At 42.1% G+C, this 20,519-nt stretch overlaps 1 protein-coding gene across 2 annotated transcripts in view; it reads right to left on the reverse strand.

Moving 5' to 3' along the window:
* The window catches only part of IL17RD (interleukin 17 receptor D), a 72,712-nt gene that overhangs the window by 18,658 nt on the left and 33,535 nt on the right, over window positions 1-20,519 (reverse strand). For both annotated transcript variants that reach the window (XM_078776856.1, XM_068114224.2), the window contains exons 6-7: window positions 5,969-6,013; window positions 3,645-3,826 (exon numbers count right to left, since the gene is read on the reverse strand). In XM_078776856.1, the coding sequence (XP_078632982.1) occupies window positions 3,645-3,826; window positions 5,969-6,013 (227 nt within the window). The remainder of the gene's footprint in view (window positions 1-3,644; window positions 3,827-5,968; window positions 6,014-20,519) is intronic.

Genomic DNA, 20,519 nt, shown 5'->3' on the forward strand with positions numbered 1-20,519 from the left:
GAAGTATTTGTAGTTTTGTGTCTCCGTGTAAGACTCAGTGTATCCCAGCCGGTGGAACTTGTTGAGCATCCATTTTGACCCAAATCTATGATCAAGTTGTATGGCAAGCCCCATTTGGTGTGGCAATACTGCAGACCGAGGTCGACAGGCCTTAATAAAATTCTGCCCCCAAACGGTAACTCTTTCGTCTGTCTTGACAATCGGTCTCAAGAACATCTGAAGGCTTGCAGGAACAAGTGTCAGCTGACTATCGATGTCAGTCATACTGTGTGTGGTGGGGTATGACTTTGGACCTAAATCAATCAAGGCAATATCATTGGATATGAACTTGAGTGCCGTCTTTATGATCTGAGTCTTCTCATCTCCATGGTCAAGATTAGCATGATGCCCTCGCAGAATATTGTCGGTGCCATCTTTGAGACAGAGTACATCTGCCCTTCTTTCCTGTGTTGTGAAATACAAGGTGTCTTCGTATTTCTCTAGAAGTTTTATCTTTAGCCAATGCTTTGAATAAGAAAGGCTCTTCTCTGGTGACTGATCAAACTCCTGCAGCTTTTCATGGACTTGGTCCATGTTCATTACCCCATGCTCTAATTCTGAGTCTAACCATTCGCAGAATTCAATAAAAACTGCCTCTCGCTCCTCATCAATACTCCTCTGTCCTCTCTTCCTTTTTCCTTCCTCATCAGTCTTGGACAAACTGTCACCTCTCGCAAACATAAGTTTGCATCGCAAATGGTACAGTGTTTCTTCTGCTACCAAGTCGTTGATCCCTTCCAGGCGTCCAGTGACTTCAGTGCCCCAGTCATCCCCGCGACTCCGTGCTGTCTTCAGCAAGCTTGCCTTCAGTGTATCTGCAGTCAAATTATCTGGCACTCTGTATTTCTTTCTAGCTTGTGCTGGATTATTTTTGTAGAGCTGGGCTGGTTGGTTGCAAAGAATGCATACATCCTTATACAGGAGGTCAACTGACTGTGATCTTCTAGAACTGCAGCCAGTTGATGAACTGAACTCACAAGTAGTGTGTCTTCTCTTCAACTTTGATGACTCTTTCTCTGCCTTTGATGCTTGAGCTGACTTCTTGGTGGTTGCAACAAAGTTGTTGTACAGATCATTTTTACACTTCTGGTGGTACCTCAGTTTTCCTTCCTTTTGAGCCTCCTTCATACGTTCCACAACAGTAACATTTTCGACAGTTTCTGCTTGTTTCAATAAAGTTGAGTATCCCTTTGGAGTTGCCTGTATGAGCCTTTCAGCTGGTGTATCCGAGCGTGCACAGATGAAGCAATTGAGCACAGGTGGAGTAACGTCTTCATCCATATTGCTAGACTCCATGTCCTGCAAAGTAGAAAATGAGATATATTTAGAAATTGTTTTTCCACAAAGGAGTGTCTGTGGTGAAATATAAATGTTAACAATCAACTCAGAATCATGAAAAACCCTTATTTGACTCCTCATAAGTTACTTAAGGGCCGATTAAAAAAAATAAAAATTCTCGAAAATAATTTTTCGGTACCCGAATTCAACAGCTTTTTTTCTGGGTTTCCCACGGGAGTTGACCTTCAACATTTTAACACATGTTATTACACACCTTTACAAACATATTGGTGAAGAATTTTTTTGGTAACAATTTAGTTAACAGATTTTCATATGTTTCCCTTACTATCAGACCTAGTTCCCGATTGGCTATTATGACTGCTGCTGACGTCAATATACGAAGTGAAGTATTTGCACAACCCCATTTTGTTTGCAAGGAACAGGAGCTTATGCATGTATAAATCTGGTTTCAAGAATGTGTAAATAAAGAAAATATTTTTCTTTTGAGATAAGCTGTGAGCACCGCGGCGAATTGCATGGAATTGTCGATAAATCGAACAACAGGTTCCCATTGGGATGGAGGATAGGTCGGCTATGGTTTTCACATCTGAGATGTCTGGGTCCAAGTCCCCTTCGGCGTGGAACTCAACCTGACCTTGGGTTCCATCGGATGTAGTCACAGCAGGCACCATTGCATTGGAGAGAATGGATATCCGGTCTGCAATGTGTACATATAATAATATGGAAAAAGCAGGCCTTTTGTTTCAGTAACCTAGTCAAATCCCAAATTGTATTTCTTTGGGATTTGACAAGGATATTTTGGATATTTATGCCTCAGAAGTCAAACAAAGGGTTAACTTATCTGTGTCATTCAGACTCTTCCCAAACAATAACTTCCATTTGAGATTGATAACGCTCTGGCTCTCAGTGGTACAACGGATAAAATCCAGATTAACAACGGATAAAATCCAGATTAACAACGGATAAAATCCAGATTAACAACGGATAAAATCCAGATTGACAACGGATAAAATCCAGATTAACAACGGATAAAATCCAGATTAACAACGGATAAAATCCAGATTAACAACGGATAAAATCCAGATTAACAACGGATAAAATCCAGATTAACAACGGATAAAATCCAGATTAACAACGGATAAAATCCAGATTAACAACGGATAAAATCCAGATTAACAACGGATAAAATCCAGATTAACAACGGATAAAATCCAGATTAACAACGGATAAAATCCAGATTGACAACGGATAAAATCCAGATTAACAACGGATAAAATCCAGATTAACAACGGATAAAATCCAGATTAACAACGGATAAAATCCAGATTAACAACGGATAAAATCCAGATTAACGGATAAAATCCAGATTAACAACGGATAAAATCCAGATTAACAACGGATAAAATCCAGATTGACAACGGATAAAATCCAATGTCCTCATTGTGCAGCGAGGACAGAATTCTTTAATCATTATTTTACAAACATCGGGGTTAATATAAGAGCAGAAAAATATGGGAGAAGCGGATAAACAGATAAAATGGGGATAAAGGGAAAACAGTGGGACAGCAAAAAATGAATGCATCACAACATGGTGGGAATGTGAAAGGTGGGAAAAGGGTCTCAGCAGGTGCAGTAAAGCCCAGTAGTAAAAATGGAATAGACCACGAGATGGCGGTGGGCAGCAGACGACCCCCTGTGGGGAAGAACTCAAAGACGATGGATTCAAGAAGACAGTTACACCGGTGATAAAATAAATAATGGGGGTGAGTACTGAGTTTAGACTTAGGAGGATAACAAGGAAAGTGTTTCTGGCAGAACATGCGTGACCTGGGGGGATAGACGTTGGGCAGACGGGTGGAGAGGGCAAGAGGAGCAAGACCAGAACTGAGCCAGTAAGAAAAAGCTGCAAGGCCACCAATCTGGAAACATAAAGCAAGGAGCCTAATCAAAAATTCAGCTTTTGATGCGAGATACTGATGACCCAGAGGGCCTTAGGCTTCAGGGCCACAACGAAGGGGGATAGGGAGGGGGGGGGGGGGCAAGATATTGCCATTTATGGTTCATGGTCGAAAAAGACCGCTCTGAGCAACGTCACCAAAAACAGGAAGAATACTTTGTTGATTATAACGAAGTTTCCTTCATCATCGACCTCTTGCTTTGTCAAATGAGGTGCATAACCATTTTGTTTAATTGTTCCGGAAAAATGACAATATTCAGTTACTCCCAGTTGGTTGAGCAGATGATTCAGACGCATTAAATGAAAACAAAGAGCCTTTGATGTGAGGGAGTGTTCGGTTGCATCTTACCATGTGCACTGCGGTCTTGTTTTCCGAAATTGGAGTGCAAAAGCCGATTGGGCCACATGCCTCAGGCCTCAGTCCCACGTACACAGCATAAGAGTCAACCTGATAGCTGGGTGGTGCCAGATCAAAGGTCACGTTGAGGTCCAAACCTGACTGTGTCACATTCACAGTCTTAGGGAACCAATCTATAACAACAAGAAAAACATCAGTCATGTTATTTCAATTCATTGGCGCAGTATACATTTTATTTGTATAAACACAAAATGGTGGTATCTACGACCTTCTACTCCCATAAACGAATGGCCCATAAACTCTGCTTCCCTCAAACTCCTGAACTCCTTTCCTTTTAGTCTCCTTTCTTTCACAACTCCCTCATACTCTTATCTCGATGTCCTCCGCTAATGTCACCCTTCCATTGTTTACCTGTGTATTACCTCCACGACCAAAGGTGGACGGAAGTTATGTTTTCACCCGTTTGTTTGTCTGTGAGCAGGGTATCTCAAAAAGTTATGGACCGATTCGGACGAAACTTGGTGGACAGGTTGGGTGTGAGACAAGGAAGAATTGATTACATTTCGGTGAAGATCCGGATCCGGATCCGAATACTAGAATTTATCAAGTGATTCTTCACCATTGAGAGATGGGGCCAAAATCGATATATAACCCTGGTTATGCCAAAACATGGTGGATTTGTTGGGAAGTTGACAAGAACAAGGCAATTCGATTTTTGTTCATGTTCGGAACCAGATCTGGCCTATCAGAGGGATACAACCAGATCCGCTCTTCCCACCCCTCACCCAGCAATACATAATATATCAACCCTAACTGGAATTTTGCATCTCAAATGATATATCTTGAGGTGCGAAAGAAAAATTTCGAGCATGACCAAATAAAGTTTCAGATAGACCAAATTTGCAGGTCTATCTCTGGCACAAGAGCTGTTCGTTCAGTTATTGGACAAGGCTGTAGTGATACAATGGGCTGATAGGTGGCAGCAATGTTACATAAAGTAACATCATGCTATCCTTCATTCCACATGTACATGGCGTCAAAGTGCTGTTGTGTGAAACAGAGATCGATTTCAATGAATTTCACCAGATCAGGTGAGAATCTCACAACAGATATACCAATTCACGAGGACGAAGAAAAATACGAGATGAAGAAGAAGACGAACTTAACGACCTGCAGGATAGATTGATTGCGTCAGAGTTCTACAGTCAAATCTAACCAATAAATAAACAAGCAAACAAATCGATAAATAAAATAAAAATAAATATATAAATCTGCCATTCTTCTTCGCGAAGAGTAGGCGAGCTATCACCGGCACCATGACCAAATTCCAATGTCCTGCCCTAACATTAGTCGAATGTCAGGCCTCGCCATCCGGTTCATGAAAGACCTAGGCCAAGCTTAGCCAAACACACAAGAACGTGGGAAAAATTGTGCAGTTAAAGAAGAAGATGAAGCTAACTCCAAGGGCCTCTCACTCACTCACCGCAGGCAGGTTGGTGGTCTTTCCGTCTTCTACCGACTCCTCTCTGGCCTTGCTCCCCCAGCTCTCTCTGGGCTCTGGCCCCCAAATATTCCTACAGGTCGCACAAGATCTGCCTGCAACCCTCTTATGGTTAAACTGCCAAAATCAAGACTCTCTGCTCTCCTTCACTCCTTCATTCCTCTTTTCTCCCACCTCTGGAACAAACTCCCTCACTCTCTTCAATCCCACTCCACCCTCCAGGTCTTTAAAACAGCTGTTCACCACCATCTCTTATCTTCCCCCATCCAAAACCTTGATCTTTTCTACCCCCGCTAATTTCACCCCAATTCCACTTTTTTGAAATACCAACTTCTGTCCTGGAAGTCCTTGGTGTTCTTGTGTTTTATACTTCTCCCTCCCCCCCCCCCTTCCCACGCCTCCTCCCCCCCCCCCTTCCCACGCCTCCTCCCCCCAAGCCCTCTCCTTTCCACATATCTCCCTGCTCTCAAATGTTGTGTTTGTGTGCTTCCCCTTCTCTCCCCATCTTGTCTTCCGCTCCCTCTTTTTGTATATTTTGTTTGTCTGGTTGATTTGTATGTGAAGTAAATGTCAGCTCTTTCACGAGCCTCAATTCAGTATACAAAAAAAAAAAAAAAAGAGAAGAAGAAGAAGAAGATATAAATCTGCCAATCTGGTGCATTCCCAACAGAGGGCGCTGCACCTCAGAGTACTTCTAACAGTTCAAACAAGTCAAGCAGATTAAACACAAACCTATTACTTAAAAAAATAAAAGGTTTCATACTTTTTTTGAGGTTGTACATAATCTACGTGAGTAGAGACAGAGCACACTCACCGTACTTGCATTCACCATTCCCCATCCCCAGAACCTCTTCACAAGCTGGAAATCACAAACATACAAAACGGAAATGAACATTCTTATACGCCATTTGTGTGAAGTTGTGGAACTCATGGCAACTACGAACGAGAATATGGCCATTTGGCCTGACCTTTGGCAAATACGAGTTCAAAGGCCTAGTCCGCAGATCCCATAAACACATCGGTGTGACCAACAGGCACAGCTAGACCAACAATGCATCAGCCACAAACAGGCTCTAATGAAGGAGCCACAGGAAGTGCATTCAGGTAGTTGTGTTTTTTTTAAAATAAGCACATAGTTGATTCCAAACGTGGGCACAAACAACTAGAGACATCAGCCAATCACAACAAGCAAACAGGAATTACCTGCATTTTGTACCTGCACGCTCAGGTGCATGTCTGGTTACTACTACCATAATTACTCTCTATTAAAAGAATACCGTTCCCACAAGTTCCATTGTCCGCAAGCACACAATGTTGCGTACGAACGAGGTATGGCGTCGAGGCCACAACCGCCTCGTTGGGACTGTGGAAGGACTGGAGCGGAACCCCAAACGGAACATGGAAAGGTGGCCTGGGGAGCCTTTAAAATCCGCTGAATGGTCTCTTTGCTCGGAAAGCACAAAAGAGCTGGATGGTAAAAAAAAACTCCCTTAATCTCACAAGGTATGCAGACGCCAGCCCACGACGCGGCGCGGTAATTGCAGCCATTTGAGCCTCTCAACAGGCATCCGGGCCTAGTCGTGAGACTTCAGACGTTATTTCCATTTTCCTACTAACAGTTGAGGCCAACTTCTCAATCGATATAGAATATTGTGGCCAACAAACGATCAGGCATATCAATTCAAACAGGAAGTGCGATTGAACAGTCAGTGTACTTACTATTATTATTATGTTTACCTCCGCAACGTGCATGGAGGTTGTTTTCAGCCCTGTCTGTTTTTATTTCTGTCTGTCTGTCTGTCTGTCTGTCTGTCTGTCTGTCTGTGAACAGGATATCTCAAAATGTTTTGGACGCATTCAGACGAAATGTGATGCACTTTTTCAAGGTTGGGTGTGTGACAAGGATAAATCGATTCAATTTTGGTGAAGACCCGGATCCAGATCTGGATCTGAGAATTTTTAAAGCGATTCTTCACCGTTGAGAGATTGGGCAAAAACGATATATAGCACAATATCCAAAAAAGTTGTGGACGGATTTGGACGAAATGTGGTGGAGAAGTTGCGTATGTGACAAGGATAAATCGCTTCGATTTTGGTGAAGATCCGAGTCTAGATCTAGATCTGAGAATTTTAAAGCGATTCTTCACCGTTGAGAGACAGTGCAAAAACGATATATAGCACAATATCCAAAAAAGTTGTGGACGGATTTGGACGAAATGTGGTGGAGAAGTTGCGTATGTGACAACGACAAATCGCTTCGATTTTGATGAAGATCCGAATCTAGATCTAGATCTGAGAATTTTTAAAAGTGATTCTTCACCGTTGAGAGATTGGGCAAAAACAATATATAGCACGATATCCCAAAACGTTGTGGACGGATTTGGACGAAATGTGGTGGACAAGTTGCGTATGTAACAACGACAAATCGCTTCGATTTTGATGAAGATCCGAATCTAGATCTAGATCTGAGAATTTTTAAGTGATTCTTCACCGTTGAGAGATAGGGCAAAAACAATATATAGCACGATATCCAAAAAAGTTGTGGACGGATTTGGACGAAATGTGGTGGAGAAGTTGCGTATGTGACAACGACAAATCGCTTCGATTTTGATGAAGATCCGAATCTACATCTAGATCTGAGAATTTTAAAGCGATTCTTCACCGTTGAGAGACAGTGCAAAAACGATATATAGCACAATATCCAAAAAAGTTGTGGACGGATTTGGACGAAACGTGGTGGAGAAGTTGCGTATGTGACAACGACAAATCGCTTCGATTTTGATGAAGATCCGAATCTAGATCTAGATCTGAGAATTTTTAAAAGTGATTCTTCACCGTTGAGAGATTGGGCAAAAACAATATATAGCACAATATATAGCACAATATCCAAAAACGTTGTGGACGGATTTGGACGAAATATGGCAGAGAAGTTGCGTGTGTGACAAGGACAAATCCCTTCGATTTTGGTGAATATCCAATTCTAGATCTAGATCTGAGAATTTTTAAAGCGATTCTTCACCGTTGAGAGATTGGGCAAAAACGATATATAGCACAATATCCAAAAAAGTTGTGGACGGATTTGGACGAAATGTGGTGGAGAAGTTGCGTATGTGACAAGGATAAATCGCTTCGATTTTGGTGAAGATCCGAGTCTAGATCTAGATCTGAGAATTTTAAAGCGATTCTTCACCGTTGAGAGACAGTGCAAAAACGATATATAGCACAATATCCAAAAAAGTTGTGGACGGATTTGGACGAAATGTGGTGGAGAAGTTGCGTATGTGACAACGACAAATCGCTTCGATTTTGATGAAGATCCGAATCTAGATCTAGATCTGAGAATTTTTAAAAGTGATTCTTCACCGTTGAGAGATTGGGCAAAAACAATATATAGCACGATATCCCAAAACGTTGTGGACGGATTTGGACGAAATGTGGTGGACAAGTTGCGTATGTAACAACGACAAATCGCTTCGATTTTGATGAAGATCCGAATCTAGATCTAGATCTGAGAATTTTTAAGTGATTCTTCACCGTTGAGAGATAGGGCAAAAACAATATATAGCACGATATCCAAAAAAGTTGTGGACGGATTTGGACGAAATGTGGTGGAGAAGTTGCGTATGTGACAACGACAAATCGCTTCGATTTTGATGAAGATCCGAATCTAGATCTAGATCTGAGAATTTTAAAGCGATTCTTCACCGTTGAGAGACAGTGCAAAAACGATAAATAGCACAATATCCAAAAAAGTTGTGGACGGATTTGGACGAAACGTGGTGGAGAAGTTGCGTATGTGACAACGACAAATCGCTTCGATTTTGATGAAGATCCGAATCTAGATCTAGATCTGAGAATTTTTAAAAGTGATTCTTCACCGTTGAGAGATTGGGCAAAAACAATATATAGCACAATATCCAAAAACGTTGTGGACGGATTTGGACGAAATATGGCAGAGAAGTTGCGTGTGTGACAAGGACAAATCCCTTCGATTTTGGTGAATATCCAATTCTAGATCTAGATCTGAGAATTTTTAAAGTGATTCTTCACCATTGAGAGATTGGGCAAAAACGATATATAGAACCATATCCCAAAAAGTTGTGGATGGATTCGGACGAAATTTGGCAGAGAAGTTGTGTATGTGATAAGGACCAATCGCTTCGATTTTGGTGTTGGAAATGTTGAGTTGGATCTTGGAGACGGTGTGAAGCTGGAAGGTGTGAAAACATTTTGCTACCTCGGAGACATGCTGAATGGAGAAGGTGGATCAGACTCGGCAACGGTTGCTCGAGTGAGATGTGCATGGAAGAAGTTTCGGGAGCTGAGTGGCGTGCTGATGAGGAGGAGAGTGTCGTTGAAGCTGAAGGGAAAGGTGTATGCTGCATGTGTGAGAAGTGTTATGATTTATGGGAGCGAGACATGGGTAATGAACGTAGAGCAGCAACGAAGGCTGGAAAGGGTGGAAATGCGAATGGTTCGGTGGATGTGCGGAGTATCGTTGAGAGAGAGGAAGACAAATGATGAATTGCGAAAGATGATGGGAATAGAGCCTGTGATTGATGCTGTGAAGAGCAACAGGTTGAGATGGTTTGGTCATGTGTTGAGGAAGGATGAAAGTGACTGGTTGAGAAGAGTGATGGAAATGAATGTAGAAGGAAGTAGAGGACGGGGAAGACTGAGAAAGACTTGGCTGAAGGTGGTGGAAGAAGAAATGCGAGCAAGGGGGTTAACAAGGGGAGATGCATAAAATAGGGCAAAATGGAGAAGATTGTCATGGGGACCGCAAGGCTAACCCCCGCTCTGGCAGGGAAAATGGCCTTAAAATGCCTGTTGTTGTTTGTCTTCACCATTGATAGATAGGGCAAAAACGATATATATCATGATATTTCAAAAAGTTGTGGATGGATTCGGACGAAATTTGGCGGAGAAGTTGCGTATGTGATAAGGACCAATCGTTTCGATTTTGGTGAAGATCCGAATCTAGATCTAGATCTGAGAATTTGTTCAGTGATTCTTCACCATTGAGAGATTGGGCAAAAACGATAGATAGCACGATATCCCAAAAAGTTGTGGATGGATTCGGACGAAATTTGGCGGAGAAGTTGCGTTTGTGACAAGGACAAATCGCTTCGATTTTGGTGAAGATCTGAATCTGGATCTGGATATGAGAATTTTTTTATTCTCTCAAGTGATTCTTCGCCATTGAGATATCGGGCGAAAAACGATATACATCATGATATTTCAAAAAGTTGTGGATGGATTATAACAAAACTTGGTGGGTGAGTTGGTAAGTGACAAGAACAAGCGGATTACAATTTGGTTCATGTCGGATCCAGATATGACCCATCGATGAGATCCAAAAGGAAAACTGTTCAGCCTGGCGGAGGTATACACTCTACCGAGTGCCTTTCTCGTTACTGTTGTTATTGCAATATTGATAGCATTCTCACCACTAAAGTGTCTGATATTGGGTTATATTGGGGATGGAATCAAATCAGATTAAAGCAACCTGTGGAGTCCCAGCAGCATAAGAGATATCTTTAATCAATGTTGTTAAGCTGGTTGTCCTGTCCACAATCTGGAAGTTAAAAGGTACCATAGTGAATGTTGTAGGCCTTGGTTTGTACCCTTGCAAACTTGCAAAGCTCCCTTAGTCGGTCAATCGTAAGGTTGACTTGAAGTAGAATGAAAAACTAGTTTTGCTTGTGAAGGCCTATGTCGATCTGCCTACGCTGACAGGTAGATCAATGCATGGAATCAACAGAACTATTGATTAAGGTGTGCTAATTGCTATGCAGGAAGCAAGGAGAATGACATTTCAGGTGTTAAACCTCCGTCGCAAAACAAAACAGAAAAGTTTTTTTTTTTGCTTCGATGAAGGGATAATGTCGGAAACGTCAATTTCTCCTTGCTTCCCACGGCAGTTAGCATAGCTCGACCAACAGAACTCATCATGGGTGACTCGGCCTCAACGAGGGGATGTAATCAGGCAGTAGGCAAGCCGAGATGATTGACAGCAGTCACTTCACTTGGTCCGAAGGTTAAAAACAAAACAAAACAAAGAAGAGCTGAGAAAGAGAACCTTTCACACCGAGGAGGGCAACGCCAGAACATTTGGAGACAATTTGCTGAGACAGCTCTTTGTCTGCAGATACACAAATGGCAGCCCATCGATCACTGTCCCGCCTGCACCGTTATCGACTTCCCGGGCATCGAACTCACCGTCTTCCCTTTTGTTCCCCGAAACTTTACTCCAGTAGCTCGAGTGGGATGGGCAGTCACGAGTGGGATGGGCAGTCAGAGCCGAGCGACTTTCTCTGCCCACTAAATGTGTGGATTAACCATTGAGGATTCCCCTCAAATCGTCCAACCCCAACCCCCAACCCCAACCCCCCCAATCTCCAGGGCACATCTTCTTCATCACGAGTTTGTTGCTTTATTTTGAGATAAAAATCGAAAATGTGACGGAAACCCGCAACAGATGGCTTCCTGCCAAACAATCCGAGGATCCCGGGGGACATTCCCACGCAGGTCTCAGGAACACGGCTCGAAAGTCTAGAAAAGGAGACGGGAAAAGGCGCATTTCAAATTAGAAAGCGAATATTCCATCAGAAATGATTGCATTCTCTCCAGTGCATCCTGAGTGCCGCGGGTGATCCAAGGTGGGACTTCCAAAGGTCAAGGAAAGTTGTTTTTTTCTTCCTGAACCCAGCACGATTAGCACCGCCAGATCAAGCGCACACCTGCAGGCAATGGAACGGCTTTGTTCTCCACTCGGTGGGGAGTGCGGAGACATTCGAATGCGCGACGAAAAAGCGTTTGTTGTCTGCACAGTGGGGGAGTTGAATCACCCTGTGGATACGATCCGGGACGCGACATGTTCGGGCTCGGGAATTCTTCTTTTTCTCCCCCTGGAGAGGATGGGATTTGCCTTCGGGGGGCGAGGATACCACGAGTAGTTTTTGAAGTTCTCAAGCTGTAGGAATGCAGCGATTAATTGAACGGTCCTGGTTGGATCGCCAATGTTAACTTACATTCCCAACGAGAACGCCACTCAGTGGAGCGCATACTCCCGCCGTGGGTCAAGTTGGAATAGTACGATTTCACAAAAGTTTGAGGGAGTAGTTCAGTGACAACACAAGACAGACACTGCACAGATATATATGTAGAATATATAGAAGATAATGTTAAAAACAAGTACAAAAAGTTTTAATTAAAACAAAAGCCGCGTCGATGTTACACAATGCCTAGATGCAGCTGTGCCTATAACGTCAATGTTATAGGCACAGGACATTCCTATTGATTCGATTACTTGATGTTATTTTTGTGCAAAGTGAAAATATATCTCGGCAATTTCCCGTGTGTGGCGACGAATTTTTAATATATCTCGGCATTTTCCCGTCTGTTATTTCAGGCGGTGTATGACTGACCATGTCGCGATTTAAAAATATATATCTCGGGAATTTCCCGTGTGTGGCGACACGTGAACGAAGCTATGCTCCTCTCTCCACATTATTGTGACGACGTATAAATTAAATATTTCATCGTGACCATTGTCATCAAATGGACGAATTTTTAATATATCTCGGCATTTTCCCGTGTTATTTCAGGCGGTGTATGACTGACCATGCCACGATTTAAAAAATATATATCTCGGCAATTTCCCGTATGTGGCGACACGTGAACGAAGCTATGCTCCTCTCTCCACATTATTGTGACGACGTATAAATTAAATATTTCATCGTGACGATTGTCATCAAATGGACGAATTTTTAATATATCTCAGCATTTTCCCGTCTGTTATTTCGGGCGGTGTATGACTGACCATGCCGCGATTTAAAAAAAAAAAATCTCAATGGACTTGAAGTTACAGGCCTTTGAGAATTCATTTCGTTCTATAAACGGCAACTTTCATCGGATTTTCTTCCCGTTTTTTTTCAACCGAGTCTAAAACTATGTTAGCGACTGTGAAAAATGAAATGATATATCGAATTTGATTTGAAATAAAACTGTGTGAGAGAGGAAGACACCACGGGCCTACAAAACAGGCCTCAAAGCTATGCGAGTTAATAAAATGGTGGATATTTGTTTATATGAAGCCTCTCCAAGAATGGGTGGAGCTATGGTTCCCTGAATGGGTGGAGCTTTGAGGTTTTGTCTTCTCAACAAGAACAAGAAGAACAACAACAGCAGAGGGCACTCTATGACCAGCGTCTGCGACGCGGCTAAAAAGAAAGCAATTTCACTTACATTTTCGGATTCAGCGTTCAATTCTATATAAGTGAGTGTATTTTGAGGTATGTGTGACTTCAAATAAAATTGTAACCCAGGAAAACGTTCGTTTCATTCCTTAGGGATACAACATGTAAAACTGGCACAAACGTCAAAACAAAACTCGCTCATTTTAAGCCGTACAAGCTAATGCGACCACTCATTCTTCTGGGAAGAATCCCGTGCACATGCTTTCACACTTATAAGTCACCTAAGTCTTTATAAGTTCATCAAATACTGACACCACGATTGACATACACAAAATCTCTTCTGAGGTAACAAAAAAAAAAAAAAAAAAAAAACAGTTTTAAAGCATTATGCGTATCAAACGATACATTTTATGAAACGGGGAAATCGAATACACACTTTGGTTGTTTTAAAATGACAGAATATGTCTTTATTAGAAAAAAAAAAAAAGAACCTTGAAGACGACGCTGCTAACAAAAAATACACCGCTCTAACACATAACCACGATTTTAAACTACATTTACAACAAATATGAAAACTATTTTCATATCACAATGTTAAATATAGAATATATAGAAGATAATGTTAAAAAAAAAAAAATGAGCCCTATCTTCCAATGGTAAACAATCCTTCAAAAAATTCCTGGATCCGGAATAATATCCTGAGCTTCACCAAAAACTAATCAATTCTTCCTTATCCAAAGGGCAATCATCCCACCAACTTTCATCCAAATCCGTTCAGAACTTTTCCAGATATCTTGTTCACGAACACACACACACACACACACACACACACACACACACGATCGAATGCATTACTCCCTAGCGGGAGTAACAAGAATCGATCCCGCAGCGACAGAAACATGCCCCCATCAAAGGAAACCCGCATCTTGCTTGTATAAGCGGATACACATGGCTCACAGGCTTTGCGGGGGAAAAAAACAACCCAAAAGAAGAACATTTCAGCCTCCGCCAAAGTTCCTTCAATCCCCACATGGCGTCCATTAGGCCCAATCAGGCATTATTAAGTCTCGAGCTGGAAACTCGTGCAGCTGCGGCTTCCGAGCCACAAAGTAAAGAAGTCCAGATCCAGGATCGTGTCCAAAGAAAGATTTAATTGAAGACACCCATGTGTGCACATTTGAGGTGCTTTCCCGAGTCGTTGCCGACATTTAATGCCGTCCGTAAAGTAGGCCCGGGACTTTGCTTGTCTTAACCTTTTCAAACGCGGAATCGCCTCGAGGCGAAGTCAAGGCCCAAATGGCGGGTTTCCTGCCATTTGCTTCCCATCTCCTGCCAAGTGCCATTTCTCTGTGAACCGCAGGGGAATCCGGTCAACGAACCCAGTCCCAAAAATGTTCTGCCAGTTCGACTGATGCGATGTGTGAATTGACGAGGAAGTAAATGGAGATTCAAATGCTCGTCGTCTTTTAATCAATCATCGACCACGTCTAAAAATGTTTAAAATTGCACATTGTGCCTCATGTCCAGCAAGAACCTTTGGGAAGAAAAACTTTTGGAGACATCAACGTTGGAATGAGAGAGGACACAAACCAAGTATCTGGGTATGAGCCAATTTTTACGGTGACACTAATCTAGGACAGGCCTATGCAAGACCCTCATTCTGAAATCCCGACAGTGCCGATAGATGATCCACCCCCGGAAATAGTGAAATGAAAGATTGCTGCAATGATCGATGTCTGTGCTCGATGCAAATCGACGGAGATTTTAATACCAAGAAGCAACAGGGACAGTAAGGCTTAATCTCTCAAGAATGTCATCTCTTTACCATGAATGAAGGCACTGTGCAGTTATCCTATAGATTAATATGGCCTCATGTCCGATAATTACTTTAGTGTGTGGTGACGTCATAGGTCACCATAACTCTTGTTAGCTTCGTAAGCAAGCTGGCATTTTGCTCTTCTTGCAAATTCTCAAAATAAACTTGTGTAACAAGCTTCTGGTGAATCTAAAAAGCATTCAGACCAAAGGCTGGTAGTATGGCCGCGAGGTGTGCACTCTCGCCTCTGACCTGTCCAGCTAAGATTCAAATGCCGACCAAGGTATAAACTGTCATCCTGGTGTTGCACAGGTACTGCGATTCATCAGTGTGTGTGCTGTCCCTCAGATTGACGTTAAACTGTGGGTCCCACGGCGTCCTTTGTGAAGATTATGTGAGCTATCGCCGGCACCCTGAACAAATTGCAAATTCCTGCCCTAACTACTGCTGGGAGAGAGATGACAAAGCGCCCAGCATGATCCTTGCCAAGAAACTGCTCCAGCAGCACCAACATTCTGCAACAAAGAATGGACGTCGGATCGGATATATACGACTACATACATACATATACTGTATATACAGTGCATTCATAAAGTATTCAGAACCCTTCACTTTTGTCACATTTTGTTATGTTGCAGCCTTATGCTGAAATCGTTTAAATTCATTTTTTCCCTCATCAATCTACACTCAATACCCCATAATGACACAGAGAAAACAGGATTTTAGAAAGTTTTGAAAATTTATTGAAAAGAAAAAACTGAAATATCACATTTACATAAGTATTCATACCCTTTGCTATGACACTTGAAATTTAGCTCAGGTGCCTCCCCTTTCTCTTGATCATCTTTGAGATGTTTCTACACCTTGATTGGAGTCCACCTGTTGTAAATTCAATTGATTGGACATGATTTGGAAAGGCACACACCTGTCTATATAAGGTCTCACAGCTGACAATGCAAATCAGAGCAAAAACCAAGCCATGAGGTCGAAGGAACTGCCTGCAGAGCTCAGAGACAGGATTGTGTCGAGGCACAGATCTGGGGAAGCCTACAAAAAAATCTCTGCTGCATTGAAGGTTCCCAAGAGCACAGTGGCCTCCATAATTCTTCAATGGAAGAAGTTTGGAACAACCATGACTCTTCCTAGAGCTGGCCGCCCGGCCAAACTGAGCAATCGGGGGAGAAGGGCCTTGGTAAGAGAGGTGATCAAGAACCCGATGGTCACTTTGGCTGAGCTCCAGAGATCCTGTGTGGAGATGGGTGAAACTTCCAGAAGGAGAACCATCACTGCAACACTCCACCGATCTGGGCTTTATGGCCAGACGGAAGCCAAACAGTTCAATCTTGGTTTCATCAGACCACAGAATCTTGTTTCTCACAGTCTGAGAGTCCTTTAGGTGCTTTTTTGCAAACTCCAAGCGGGCTTTCATGTGTCTTTCACTGAGGAGAGGCTTCCGTGTTGCACAGGTAATGCATATAGAGGTAAATTCATTCAAAAATAATTTAAAATGTCGGGACGGGCCCCGGGAAGGTTATAAGCTAGGTGGCGAGGCCGGTCGAGGCTGCCTCGGCCGGGCTGGACCCATTTCGCAATTAAAAGCTGAGCTGAATTATGGAAGTTAATCTTCTATGGCCGCGAGTAAAAGCTGAATTATCTATCTATAATTCCAGTAATCTCTGTGTGTTTGTTTGTTTGTCTGTGACCGCTGTTTCTCGACAACCACGGGTCCGATATACTTTTAACTTGCCAGGTATATTGCTGGGGACCCGAGGATGTGCCTTTTCAAGGTTTCATATTAATCGGACAATTACTTACCGAGCTATGTCCAAAAAACGATTCAACCAATCAGAGAGCAGCGAGCTATCGCGTGTGCCGAACGTGGCGAACACACTCTGCCTCGGATGGCACATTTGAGAGCGTATTCATTTATTTCCCGTCGGCAAACTATGTTGGCGCTATGTTGGCGTTAAACGATGTTTTAAAACTAATTAAAACCCCGGGGGGATTGTCACTGTACTCGCAAGCCGTTCGCCGTTCGCTTTGGCGTTGCGAATGGACCAACACATTTCATGGACCAAACCATTTCATGTAAAGCGTTCGCCATTCGCTTTGTCGTTGCGAATGGACCAAAACATTTCATGGACCAAACCATTTCATGTAAATAGAGGGGGGGATATAATTTTAGATATAGATATAGTACGGGCATGCCCTAATAGTAGTAAATTCATTAAAAAAGAACCCGGGCAACGCCGTGTGCTTTCGGCTGGTATATATATATATATATTATTTTATTTATTTTTCCTCTGCAAACATCGAGACCATCACATCCCGAATCAACAGTTACAAATCGGCTGATTGAGGATTCGAGCAAGTTAAATCCCAGTAAAGGAAGACAATGGCTTTCTTGGCCAGGTATATGTCTACATCTGGCCAGGACACCAGCAAGGGATCTGCCCAGGAAATAACATTACAATGAATTGTCGATTTGTCCGGGTGCTTTCGGCTAGTATGTGTGTATGTATATATATATATATATATATCCGTGGGGTGGCAATCATTGCACCGGCTTGATGGGCACTTATTGACCCTTTCCTGCGTTGAACCTCCTTCTAAGGGAAGTTATATTGTTATAATCGTTCCTGAATGTTCGTTCTTCATTCTGTTGCATCCTGACTCCATCCCACACCCTCTCCAAGCAACCCCTGTTCTGATTTACCAAGGGTTGGCGTCAGCATTGGATTTATTATCTCGACAAGGAATGCCTGTGGAGTGATACCAAGGTACAGTGCACAACCAAAAGTTGTTCCCGATGGCATATAACTTGCTTTATACCCATAATGTATTCTCTCGAGTTGGAGAAGTATGTGAAAAATGTAACTATGCATGGAAGAAGCCGGAATCGGATGTATACAAGATTGCTTCTGATTGCCATGTGAGCGAAGTCTGGAGCATATTTAAAGAAATCCCCTGATTAATGCCTCGGGCCTAAATTACGGTCGGTTAATTGCCGGAAGGGCCATCATGCAGCCCAACTTCAGGACAAGCATCAACTTGCTTAGGCCTCATCCAGAAAGCAGGAAACATCTCTTAGTTCCCAGAAAGTGCTGTTTCGAGATCCTATCTTCATGTGATTAAATGATCCATCCTCAGAAAAAGTTTTCCCTTTTGTATAACGAGCACAAAGGAACTCGTTGCCCAGACGGATATCTGCTGTCTGACTGTGCAAGCTATTCTACAAACATTGTGGACCCAGTAGGATGTACATAATATATAACAAACCAGGGAGGAATAAAAAAAAAAAAGCACAACAGGTAACCAGGAAATGGATGAATAATTTGCGACAATATCTTCATCCGGTAAGTTGCAAATGTCATGAATGCTTCTGGTTTGAATGTAATTCCTCACCCATGCGTGCTACGTTTTGTGTAAGCAACATGTTACGACACATTATATGTATACCTCGTATTGCACTGGCAGGACAGCTTGGTGCTAAGGAAACTCGCTTCTCAGTTATTAACCTGCGCGTGAAGCGCAATGCGGGGATGAGCAATTGCTTCACTCTGTCTGTCTGTCTGTCTGTCTGTCTGTCTGTCGACAGACATCAGTTTATGATCGAGGAACAACTTAATTTCAATTGAATGTCAGATTTTTAATGCTACATTAAACAAATCGGAACATGAACTTGCAGTTTAGCAGCACTTTGGCTATGAATTTAGCAAATTCTTCGGAATATTGTCCAGAGCGCACATTTTTTTTACTCTCTCTGCCTGTCTGGAAGTGAAACAAAATTGAAAATCACTCCAAACATTAAACCTACTGTTTTTAGGGACGTCATAAAGGACACAAACAATAGGCACAAATAACTAATGTAACGTGTTGGATAAGGTGGTGTAAAAGATGCTGCATCAATGGTGGTAAACTTCTGAAAAAAGTTTTTTTTTTTTTAACCTTTAAAACCTTTATTTTATTTCAATTGAATTATATACTTGAGCACCAAACACAAATAACCTTCTTGCCTCTTCCAAAAACCTCCAGTTTTGCAGTGCTTGGACAAAATATTTACACCATTTTATGCCATCTTGACCAATAAACATGACCGCTCATGCTCATAACTTTGGGGAATTCGAGATTCAGATAAAATTATGCCTCAAGGAAATTTAGATCATGCTCAGTAATGTAAAGCAAGAATTCAAAAGACCCTTCATATGTTCTTTTTCTCAAGACTGCACGGGGTAATGTGTTCTATGAACACTTTAGTTACCTCCGCCACCGAAGGTGGATGGACGTTATCTTTTCACCCCTGTATGTTTGTCTTTTTGTTTGTTACCTCTGCCACCGAAGGTGGATGGAGGTTATGTTTTCGCTGTTTGTTTGTTTGTCGGTCACTTGCCTACAGGTCACAATTCCAAACCGTAATCATCACAATTGAGAAGCCTATTGATTTTGAGGTCAAAGGTCAAAGGTCACCTGGAGGTCACATTTCTAACATCACCATTTTTATCCGATCGACTTGAAAATTGAACAGCATTTGTATATAGTCACTAAATTGGAAAACCAACTATTTTTGAGGTCAAAAAGTCAAAGGTCAACTCAAGGTCAAACTTCCAAAATCCTCAATTTCCATCTGAAAAATCATAAATTTTCATCCTATTGACTTGAAAATAGAATAGCATTTGCACATTGAGTCATTAAATAGGGAAACGAACTATATTTGAGGTCAAAAGGTCAAAGGTGAAAGGTCAACTCGACGTCAAACTTCTAAAATCATCAATGTTCATCTGAAAAATCGTCACTTTTCATCCTATTGATCCGAGCTTTGATCAAGATCATCAATTTAAATCTTGATGAAATGGACAATTTGATGGATCAATGGCAACCTTTTGGGGGGGAGGGGGTGGTGGTGGTTGATTTTGCAAGTATTGTGCTCTGCATGACGTCTTATTGTTTGTCTGTTTGGTTGTGAACACGATATCTCAAAATGTTGTGGACAGATTCGGATGAAATTTGGACAGGTTGGGTTTGTGAAAAGGAAGAGTTGATTCAATTTTGGTGAAGATTGGAATCTGGATCCGGATCAGATCATTTATTAAGCGATTCTTCACCATTGAGAGATATGGCGAGAAACGATATACATCACAATATCTCAAAAAGGTTGCGGACGGATTATAACAAAACTTAGTGAATGAGTTGGTGAGGTGAGTTGGCTATCATGATTGCCTATCAGTAGGATACAAAAGGTAAGCTGTTCAGACTGGTGGAGGTATGCGTTCTACCGAGCGCTGTTCTAGTTTAGTATAGATTTGATTTTTGAAGAAATCCAGCCAGATGGTGCAAAAGTAACACACTTA

Source organism: Myxine glutinosa, chromosome 4 (assembly GCF_964187855.1).
Source record: "Myxine glutinosa chromosome 4, kmMyxGlut1.1, whole genome shotgun sequence".
In the NCBI taxonomy this organism is placed as follows: Eukaryota; Metazoa; Chordata; class Myxini; order Myxiniformes; family Myxinidae; genus Myxine; species Myxine glutinosa.